Source organism: Mirounga leonina, unplaced genomic scaffold, assembly GCF_011800145.1.
Source record: "Mirounga leonina isolate KUSES-001 unplaced genomic scaffold, KU_Mleo_1.0 Mir_166, whole genome shotgun sequence".
Classification (NCBI taxonomy): domain Eukaryota; kingdom Metazoa; phylum Chordata; class Mammalia; order Carnivora; family Phocidae; genus Mirounga; species Mirounga leonina.
Window position 1 is genome coordinate 3,680,868 of NW_023270418.1, and position 11,338 is coordinate 3,692,205.

Below are 11,338 nucleotides of genomic sequence, written 5' to 3' on the forward strand. Positions count from 1 at the left end.
TGTCGTCATTTAGGGCACTGCGATAGTTCGGCCTTCACGTGAGGGTTTGAGGATTACATTCTCCCTAATGTACGATTTTATTACTGAAGACAACAAATCACAAAACTGGGAATCAAAACACCAAGGCTATGTTCTTGGCTGTGTGTCTGTGAGCCACCTATTTAACCTCTCTGAGCCTCAATTTCTCCATCTGTGCAATGGCAACAGTAATACTAGCCTGCTGAACGACTGGGCAGGTGTGATAACAAAATGAAATAATCTAAGAGAAAGTACTTTGCAGACTGTCCGGGGTCTCTCCTCTACAGTTTCCTTTTAGAGTGTGAGACCCACAGCCAAGCACTTTGGGGGTACCTAATTTCAACATTTCTGTATGGGTGAAACATCAGGTTCAAATTCAAGTAAGTCCTTCCAAGCACGTATTAAAACACCTTTTTTCTGGGTCCAGGGCACATTTAGAGCTGAGCAATATGATCATCTGTGGAGACACCATAAAATGACAAGACATATTCCTAGAAAAAAGAGTCATTGTCCATGGAGATAGTCTAGATAAGAAATCAAACAACCATAACCCCTGGCAAAGTCCCTTTAGGGTATATAGTTAAGTGATAATGAGTATTATCTTTGAAGTGGGAGAGACTCAGGTCAAATCTAAACTTTGTCACTTCCTAGTTATGTGACTTGGAGCAATTTACTTCCCCTTTCTGGAGCTGCCATTTTCTCATCTGTCAATGCGGATAACAGTGCAATCCACTTAGAATTGCTTCAAGAATTAACTGAAATAAAATCTGTAAGAAGCTTACCACCATCATCACAATAACAATATTATTATTGTAATAATAATAATAACAACAACAACAACAAAACAATAGTGGCAGACGACTGTTGGTTATCATGTGCCAGGCAATATTACTACATGCTTACACATTCTTTGTTCAAAAAACTCTATGTTATAAACATTCTGCAGATGAGAAAGTGAGGCACAGACAGATTAAATCGTATCTTAGGGCTATCCAGATAGTTAGTGGTGACTGTGTCTAGGCAGTCTGGTGGGGTCAAAGCAAATGGCAGCTTCTGCTCTGTTGACTGTTACTCATCTCTCTGAAGCTTCATCTAAGAAAAGGGCAGAAAGGACTATTAGGAAGATAAAAGTGAAACAACAAATGTGAAAAGTGTTTGGCAAACAGTGATAATTCTACAAGCTTGTCTATTGGGGTAGTATTTAACCATTTATAATTTCAAACAGCTAGAGAGGTTGAGCTGAATCTCCAACCTTTGACAAAGAAGCCTTCACGCGGCATCTGTGGCCAACAGAACCTCACTTGCCCTGTTAACAGGTGACCTTATCTCTTACCTTGAAGATGCAGGGAGCAGGCTTTTAACATGGCAGACTAGTGACTGAACACCTGCCACCTTACTCCTCCATGTGTCCACGTACCTTAGGCAGCCAGCTGAATTCCCAGTCGCCCAATTTTGAGCATATGACATTTCAGGATAATATCAGTTGATGACAGAGTCTGTTGTCCTATAAATTAATTTAACACTCTCTGGAGAGCAGATGACTGCGTTCTAAAAACAATATTTTCCCTCAAGTTATGATGGCTTGTAAAAACACACAGTGAATGGGGTTGACGAGGAGGTGTTAGGAAGCATATGATATCCCAGGAGCCTGCACTGATTTAAATTTAGGTGGCTTGCTCCTCGAGGCAGTCAGTGTCAGAGAGAGTTGTCTCTTAAAAGGATGGCTGTGGTGGAGAGCAGTTCACAGACTGGGAAGAAATAGGAGGTGTTGTGGTCAGTGACACGGGGAAGGGCTTAATGAGAGCCAGGGTTATGCTGAGGGACGCAAGACACTTGAGCATTAAAAGAGAAAAAGGATTGTGGATCTGTTCAAATTTTCTATTTCTTCCTGTTTCAGTTTTGGTAGTTTATATGTTTCTGGAATTTCTCCATTTCTTCCAGATTGCCCAATTTGTTGGCATATAATTGTTCATAATATTCTCTTATAATTGTATTTCTGCGGTGTTGGTTTTGATCTCTCCTCTTTCATTTGTGATATTATTTATTTGGATCCTTTCTTTTCTTTTTGATAAGTCTGGCTAAGGATTTATCAATTTTGTTAATTCTTTCAAAGAACCAGCTTCTAGTTTCATTGATCTGTTCTACTGTATTTTTTATTTCTGCTCTAATCTTAATTATTTCCCTTCTTCTGCTGTTAGGTTGCGTATTTGGAGGGAGTGAAATTTTTATTAAGTAATTTTCTACTATAGTGAATGGTATATTCTAAAAACTGCATTCCAGATGTAATGAGACTCTGTGAAGGGAGGTAATGAAGAGAATAATATACTTGATTCTGGATCCATTTGGGATATTTTCTTCTTCTCTCCTCCCTTCCTCCTTCTTCTTTCTGTCTCTCCTGCTCATTGCTCTACTGATTGTTAATTCAATCTCACTCTCTCCTGTATGATTCCTGTTACTTTGTTTTTTGACCCAAAATTCATCTTTCTCTCAAAGGAATCCTCTAAGCAGTGGTCAATGTGGATTTTCATTCACATCCTGGTTTTTTCAGACTCTCCCTCATAAAGACAAATCATTTCATCTTTTCCTTTTTCTTTTCTGTAAATAAGTAATGTCTTCTACATATCACACATTGTAATTGTTGCCAGGTATACAAAGCTGAGTAGAATGTGACCCTTTAAAGAGGTGAGAGGAAATTAGAGAAAGATGGACAAGAAAATAAGACAACAAAATATGATAGGTACTCTGCTTGAGGTCTGTGCAGGAAAATCTCAAGGTCCCCTCAGAAATAATCTAAAGGTTGGAGAGTACAAAAATATTCCATAAAGGCAGTGATGCCTGGGTGGAGCATTAGTAGGAGTTAACATTGTTTCTTCATTCATTTAAACAAGCATTTATTGAGTGCCCATTGTGTACTTGAAACTGTACTAGGCCCCCAGGGCCTCAAATTTACTAAGGAATAACCTTGCCTGGCACTCAATAAATATTTGTCGAATGGCCAAAGAAAGGGACTCACTTTAATTTACCTGGTGAATACAGAACAATTCTCTGCCTTCTCTGTAGATAGTTATGAAACTTTTAGGGGATTCCAAGGAGTCCAAAATATTTGTGGGTTAGGTAATTTGGAGTATAGGCGTGGGCACTGACAGGTAGGGCCACACAATAGCTGCATCATTGTGCAATGCACAACTTGGACAACATTAAGGCATAGTGAGGAAGAAGGTGGGGAAGGAATAGTAGCTGAACCATGAAATGCTTTGTGTGTCAGGCAAGTTGTTCTCATGGCTGGCAGAGGACAGACAGAGATAGGAGAGGGGGTACCAGAATCACTAGCAAGTTGGTTCTTCAAATTACGTGTACTTCTACCCACCCTCGAGATGCAGATTCTGCCCTGTCCCTACACACATACATACGCGCTCATGTGTGTTCACACCACTGCTCTTCCAGAATCTTTGCCGCAGGCTTCTTGTGCTGATGAGTATGAGTCATATTCCTCAGGTGGGCTGGAGCTGAAAATGGCTAAGAAACACTACAGACAATGGAGACCCATGCACGGTTTTTAAGCAAGGCGGTGGCCTGATCAGATTTTCCTTTTAGAAAGAGCGCTGGGGCACTGGAGTAGAGCGGGCAGTGGCGAAGTGTGAGAGATGATGAGGGCATCCTGCTTGGAAGCTTTCACAGCCTCAGGGGCTACTGATATCAGTTTTCAGACAATTTGACAGATACTCCTGTTTCCCTCAGTTTTCAAGGTCACAAACACAAGATTCAAATCGGAATGAAAGAGATTTGTCAGTATTTTGCTAAGAAAGTGGTGACACCTAAAACTTTTCATAGGAATTATAGTTTAGGACAGATGCAAATATTCACGCATATCTGTACTGGGGAATTGATAAGATAATGCTACCAAATATGAATATGAAGCTTATAAATTATGTTTACCCAAAGACATTTCTTTCACTTATTGTTTATTTTTGTTGATGCTATTTTTGTTTATTGCTTGTATAATATAGCTTAAAAATAAATACATCACCAATAAACCCATAATATTTTTTTGGCTCTCTTAGGTGACCCTTTTTTTTTCATTTAGTAAAACATATGATTTTGTGTGATTTACATAGATTTCAGCTGTGCCTTGTCAACAAAAACTGAGCTGATGTATTTCTGTTTCTAAAGACTAATGTTCCCAAGAAGAAGAAAAATTCATACTGTCCTTGCTTGAAGCTCCTTAATACCAACACATAATGTGATTCCAGTCTGTCTCTCCAAGCTACAAAATTAAGGGGAAAAAAAAATCTCCTTTCTGAAATCCTATTATATCGTAAGAGCCAGAGCTCTGGACCCCTGATACCACAGTGACCCCGGCATTGGTAGGGAGCTGTTGGTGAATCATTTCTATAACTTTAAAATTTTCCGTTGTGTTCTAACTTGATATGGGAGAATTACCTTATTTCCTTTCCATTTTTTCCCCTTTGAATTAAGTATCTGGATGAGTTACAGAACTGGTTGGTTATGAGATAATTTTTTACCTTATAATGTTAGGAAAATAAGATTGAAAGGTGGTGCTAAGAAAGCAGGCTTTAGATTGCACATTGTAACCTAACAAAACGTGCATTGTATCTAGTAAAACAGAGTTAGGACTTACTGGACATGTTATTAACACCTGCTGGGTCAATATATTAAGTGATTCACCCATCTTTAAATATTGGATTCTTTTTTAGAATAATAATTTCTGGAAGAGTACAACTCCTTAATTGTAAGGCCCTGCACTAGGTGGGGGATAAAGGAGATGTGATTTCTAGTGTGGCTCTGGGGAGCCCCCTGTGTGCCCCTTTCTTCTCCTGTTCGTACACCTGTGAAATGAGAGAATTGCCAATGGCCTCAGTGTTGTTTTTACTCTCTTTATTTTAATAAGGCATATCTGTAGGTTACCAGGCACCTAGTAGGTGCTCTAATACTAAGACTCTATTTCATCTAAGATAAAGGGTTCCCTGTTGCTGATGCATACAATAGAGGCCTCCTTGGAAAACAACACATAATTGCATCAGAATAGGACAAGGCATAAAGCAAATGCCCTTGATAAGAATGAGAATTTTTTCCCCCATTACTGAAAGAAATTATTAAAAAACAAAACATGACTTTGAGGCATACTGGTTCTCTTCTTGGGCAAGGAATATATACCACTCATAGCCACCAAAAAAGAAAATATTTGCAGTGTCTCCAACAACCCAGATCTGCTTAAACTTCATCAAGGCCATTGGGAGAAACGTGGAGACAGATTTTTGTTATTGTTTTGTTTTGTTTTTTTCCTTTCAGTATTGAGAGATGTTGCTAAGTCAGTAATGAATCTTCTTCCTTTTGGTAGGATCAAAGGCACCGTGAGGAATGAGGCCCCCTGTAAAAACTAGCAACAGAAGGGGTAGGCCTAAGGTGCAAGCAAACACTACCACTTTGCAACATGCAGTCTTGGAGAAGATTTGTAGCAATTCTAACTTATTTTTCTTTGCTTGAGAAGAAATGCACCAAACAACAGCACAAAAAACCAATACTAAATACTCAGTTGCCATGTGCATGGATGCTACCAGTCAAGATGAGTTATCTTTTGGAATGGAGAACACAAAATTGTTCAATATTGTGAAGCATTAAAAATAAAGGCACTGTAACTAAACAGAGAATCAAAGCCTAGTCCTACTTAGACCGACAGCTATCTGGCTATAAATATATTCTGTCCTATTACCTGCACTTGACACATGTTTATTTCTGAAGTAATTGGGACCACTACAAGATAATCTTCTGAAATGAAATTCGATGTGTATATGGGGTTTATTAGAACATAGCACCATAAATCATTTTACATGGGCATTTAATTTGCTTAAGCTGCTTATTACTGTTTCCGACATTGATAGTTCCTTGTCTGTGCAAATTTCACTAGTAAGCAACTAAGCAGATATGAAAATCCAAGTCTAAGAGTTTCACAGAATCAGTGGGTGTGGCCTAATGGGAAAAAAAACCGATTCTCGTTCAGTTCTTCCATTGATTTGTGCCACAGGTTGCTTAAGGGCATCAGTTCTTCTAAAAGCATCAGTTTTCCCATCTAAAAATGGAGTAATGCTGAAAATGACATCATCAGTTAAGCAAAGTTAGGTAGAGCCTGTGGAAATATACACAAGAAAGAGTATTAATATGATTATAATATTGATACTGCTCTGAGCTCGCATATGGGAGATTTAAGAAAGAAGAAATCTATCATCACTCTCTTCAGAGAGCTCACATGTTATTAAAAGAGGCAGGCAGGTAAATTGGCAATTACAGTAGATTGAGTGAAACAATGAAATCACGTGTAATCTAAACAGCATACAGCAAGGAAGCATTCACTTATCTGGTAAGGAAGGTGATCGTGGAGAATTTTTCAGGCAGAGGTGATGTTTGAATTAATGTTTGTGGTCCTGTTAAGTAGGGAGGGCAAAGCAGAAAAGACACTCTACATTTAGGGGCAAACATGCAAAAGCATGAAAGGCTGTGTTATCTGGGAACATAGAACTAAAATAATTCATGTGTCCCAGAGCTCAAGGAAGGGCGGGTGAGGCTGGCAGGAGTGGTCTTGGTGAATAATGTATGCAAATAAAGGGAACTGAATATTAGCCTATAGGGGAGAGGGAGCTAGTGAAGGCATTTAGGCAGGAGACAATCAAATAGGCATTTATGGAATTCCCTTTGGTGGGAATGGATTTGCTAAATTCAGACAGGCTAGAGGCAGTGAGATCCTTACAGTGGCCCACGGAAAAAGTTGAGGTGCTGAAATGAATGGCAGCAACAATAACATAGATGCTGAGAATCATTCTGGGGAGAAATGAATGTTTTTGGTGTCTGACTAGTTACGGAGAATGCTCATCCTACCGACTCTTTTAGGAAAGGCCTGTGGAGCCTTCAGTTGAAGGGGGAAGGTGGTGGACTGGTTATGCCCTTGCATTTGGAAGCTCAGGGAAGAGGCAAGGGCCAGAACTATAATTTGAGAGACTAAAGCAGATAGTAGAGAAAGCTGCGAGGTTCCAGATACAGCGTGGTCAGAGTGAGAAAAGCAGTGGAGAAAGGACAGAATCCTTCAGAATCATTTGCAACAGCAAAGCTTAAAAGTAGGCAGAAGAAATAGAACCTATGAAAGAGGCAGAGAAAGTACAAAGAGAGAGGTAGGAGGAAGTCCAGGAGAGGGAGTCTTGTCAGAGAGAATAAAGGAGTAGGGAGTCTCACGGAAGGAGTGGTCAATACTATCAGATACCTTACTTGAGTGATCAAGAAAGACAAGGATTAAGGACCATCCATTGGATTTGACAATTCTAGAAACCATCTGATTCCCTTCAATGTGTAGTCAGTTAACAGGTGGGGGCAGAAGCAATGTGTAGTGGGCTGGACAGTGAATAGAATGTTGGAAGCGAAGACATCACGTGTAAGCTTACCAGAAAGCTCAGATGTAAGGAAAAGGTGTGAGAACAAAGAAGCCTGGGATGGAAGGAGCAGAGTTTTGCTTTGGACAAGAGTGAGAAAGGCTTGGGTATGTTTATCCCCTGAAGGATAAGGACTATTGTACAATAAGTTGGAGAGAGAGAGTAGAGAGATGGGATGTTTGATGCAGGAACTTCTGCATGGTGGTAATGGGAATTAGGACATATGGGGAGGAGTTGACTTTGGATGAAGGACTTCTTTCTGTGATGAAGAAAGTGGAGAAATGGATAAGTACAGATTGGAGTAAATTAGCCAGTGGAGATGCTAAGAGAGAAAGCCATGCTTGATGGTGAAGCCAACAGCAGAATGAGGATGACAGAGATGGGTAGTGTGTTTGAGAATAGGGAGAAGCAGGAAATGGAACTGACCAAAACCAAAAGGATCAGTTAGGGCAATTGGCCTAATGTCACTAATCCCTGAGATGAAAAGAGTTCTTCCAGTGGGAGCTCAGCTTCTCTCCTGTGATTTAGAAGATTATACACTTAATCCAAGGCTGGGGTTTTGTAGGGCAAGCACTGTGGCAGGGAGAGAGGGTAGAGTTGAGAGTAGTGTGGTTTATAGCAGGTTAATTTTCTTTTAGGTTCAACAGTAGGGGTTTAGTTTAAGGAGATGGGGATGGGTGTTACTATTTTTTGAGACTTAGCACATACTAAGATAAGGCATGGAATTTAAATCTCTACAGTCAAGGATGTAAATGCTTATGGCTGTGAAATCTTAATCCCATGCTTGAAACTGTTGTTCAGTTTGACCACTGACCTTCTTAGCAAATTATAGGTTGTTGATTCACTATTGAAAGGATATGGAAGAGAAGGTGGGCAGAAATTTAATTTCCCATGTTATTCACATTCAGCATAACTCTGTTTCATGCTGGATCCACTTCGCATGCGTGGATTCATTAAAGAATCTGCAGGAAGAGTTTGTACCTAAATGATCGTATATGCCAAGCAGAAAAACATTTCTTTCACTGTTTTCCAGAGTTAACGAATTGTCTAAAAATTGTACTGACTGGTGATTCCTTCTGGTTGAAATAGCCTGCTCATAGTCAAGTGAATTTGGGCACTCTGCCAGGCATTCATAGCTAGGATGTTTAGAGGCAACTCTTAAATGTAATTTACAGGGCTAGGAGGTGCCAGAACATCAACAAGAGGCACAGCTGTTTTCTAGAACAGAGGGAGAAAGGGGCAGGGTACTGTTTGGGTGCCCGCCTTTGCAGTTTTTGTCCCGGTAACTCCAAGTTTTGGAAGTAAGCGGTAGAGGCACACACAGGAGCTTGTGGGGATGGAAGTAGGTCAGTCAAATTAGCAAAAGCCTTGATGGATTTCGCTTTACAAAGAACTGTTGTGGGACAAGGATTAGACTGCAGTCAGGAAATCTGGGTACTAGTCTCAGCAAATCACACCAAAGATCTGGGCCTCAGGATCTTCATCTGAAAAACAAGATCACGGTACCGTTGGCAGAACCAGGGGAGGCAAAAGAGTTACAGCTGAATCCTGACTCCTTTTGCCTGCTTTATATGACAGGGTTTTCCGCTGAGATTTTGTTTCATGAGTAGATTCTGGTGCCAAAATAAGTCTAAAAACTTCTAGTTAGATGTTTCTGAAGGTCCTTTCTAGTCTAATTCTAATTTTTATTCTCGAAATGAGAATAACAAGTAGAGTAAAATTTAACTCCAATTTCTTCATGAGTCTTGGTTTTTATTGATGTCCAGCACATTTTTGTTACTTTGCACAACATCTGAAACTGCTTCGCATCAACCACATGCATCAGGATTTAACTTGAGTCCATGGATGTATTTCTGGGAGTCTGCGAAACCCCTAAACACACATGCAAAATTTCGTGGATACAGGCATTCGAAAAAAGTCCAGAATTTCCATCAGATTCTCCACATGTAAATGAAAGCAGTGAGCACAAATCATCTTCCACTTGATGGGAGTAAGAAAAAAGCCTCCAGATCTTAAACTGCACAGCAAGAGAAATTCAAGTAGATTTGGTGAAAATGACTCCCAAATCCCCTCACACCACTCTATGTCCTTCCCAAGATTATAGTGCCAGTGTGGATTCATAATATTGTGGGCAGGGAACAGAGTCGGCAGGGTCTTTGATGATGGAGCAACATCTCCCCCTAACCTTACATTTTCTGATATTTGAAAAAAGCCAAGATCAAATTCTTTGGCTCTCCATGCCAAACCTCTACAGCTCTGGCATGTTTTTACTAGATAAAAAGAACCATATATTCTTCACTTTTTAAATCTGTAGCCTTGTTAATCTGGAACTCTACATGGCCCATAGGCCTGAAGGTAAGTGATTTTTTTAAGTAATTAGAAAAAATAAGAGTAAAGGGAAACATAAACGTTTGGCCATTCAACAACATCTGGCCTTGAAGGGCTCAGTGACTGGGGAAGACTTAAAATTTTTTGAGTGCATTTCTCTTCTATTTCGTATTGAGTATTTGTGTGATTATTCACATTATATTCAATGGCAGACATTTCCATGGTCTTTTGAGTCCTGGTTCAGAGGGGAATAACTTGGTGGGAATAATGGAACACTTATCTGAGGCAGTGGGCAGAAAATGGGGGCAGTGATGAGGCTATAACGGAACATCAGAGAGAAGCTTCTGGACACATTCAACCAAACAAGGGATTATACATAGATCCGGATTCCCGTAGCAGGGTGAAGCTGAATTCTGGGGATGTGTACCCGTGATCCACTTGCATGGGAAAGACAAAGCTTCTTTCACAAACTCTATGCTAACTCAGACACTATCCACCAAGTAGGAAAACAATGGGGCATGAAAAACAAGACAGACAAAAAAACAGTAACAGGGCTAGAAATGAAGGTTGATTTGAGATACTGTAAGAATTCGCAGAATGTAATCCTTTTGTTCTCCTTTCATTTCAGATGCTGCATAACAAACATGTCATGGTCCGTGTGGGAGGAGGATGGGAAACGTTTGCAGGGTATTTGTTGAAACACGACCCCTGCCGCATGCTGCAGATCTCCCGTGTGGATGGCAAAACATCCCCCATCCAGAGCAAATCTCCAACCCTTAAGGACATGAATCCGGATAATTACCTGGTGGTCTCTGCCAATTATAAGGCTAAGAAGGAGGTTAAATGAAACTAGTTGGTCGCTGCAAGGGGACTCTCATAATGGCCTGTACCCACTTCTCCAGTGTAGTCAGTTTAGTTCACACGCTCTGAAAATTACTTTGGAAAAAGGCGTTAACAGACAGAAAAATGTCGTTATCATTGAAAAGCGTTCAGAGAGTAGCACTATTTATTTTGATGCTTCTGTAGAAAACGACCAATTAAAAGAAATTCTAAACTCAGATTTAAATTAGAAAAAGTGTAGGCAAATTATTATTTCTCAATATGTGAACACAGTCTTTAGTACATTATTAGAAATACAATTTTTAGCTAGAGATAAAAACTGCTCTTAGAAGAAAATATTTAGGATTTCTACATCAGCCAACAGGAATTACCTGCCTTATGTCTACAAAAAGCACCCCAGACACTTTTATAATTGCAGGATTTTTAAGCTAATTTTTTTTAAAAAGTGACAATTAGTGTGATAATGTGCTACTAAAAAATACTCAACAGCACTATAAATAAGTAGAGTGTTAACAACAGTAATACTTTACTGGAAAGGCCACTTCAGAAAAGTTTACATTCGCTTGGAAGATTGCCTTAAAGTTTATTCCTTATCTATGGCCAAATATCTGGGGTACTTTTGGAAGTTTTCAGTACACCCCTTAAAGAATTGCTCATGAAGTGTTTCACACATTCCTTAGCACATGGCTGTGTTGAGACTGACTTAGTATAATTCA

The 11,338-nt window shown here is 39.7% G+C and overlaps 1 protein-coding gene across 1 annotated transcript in view; it reads left to right on the forward strand.

Moving 5' to 3' along the window:
* Nucleotides 1-10,862, forward strand: part of GAS2 (growth arrest specific 2) — a 119,137-nt gene extending 108,275 nt beyond the window's left edge. Inside the window, exon 7 of the mRNA XM_035012458.1 lies at nucleotides 10,411-10,862. Coding sequence (XP_034868349.1) covers nucleotides 10,411-10,629 — 219 coding nt within the window. The 3' untranslated portion in view covers nucleotides 10,630-10,862. The remainder of the gene's footprint in view (nucleotides 1-10,410) is intronic.
* The last annotated feature ends 476 nt before the right edge of the window (nucleotides 10,863-11,338 follow it).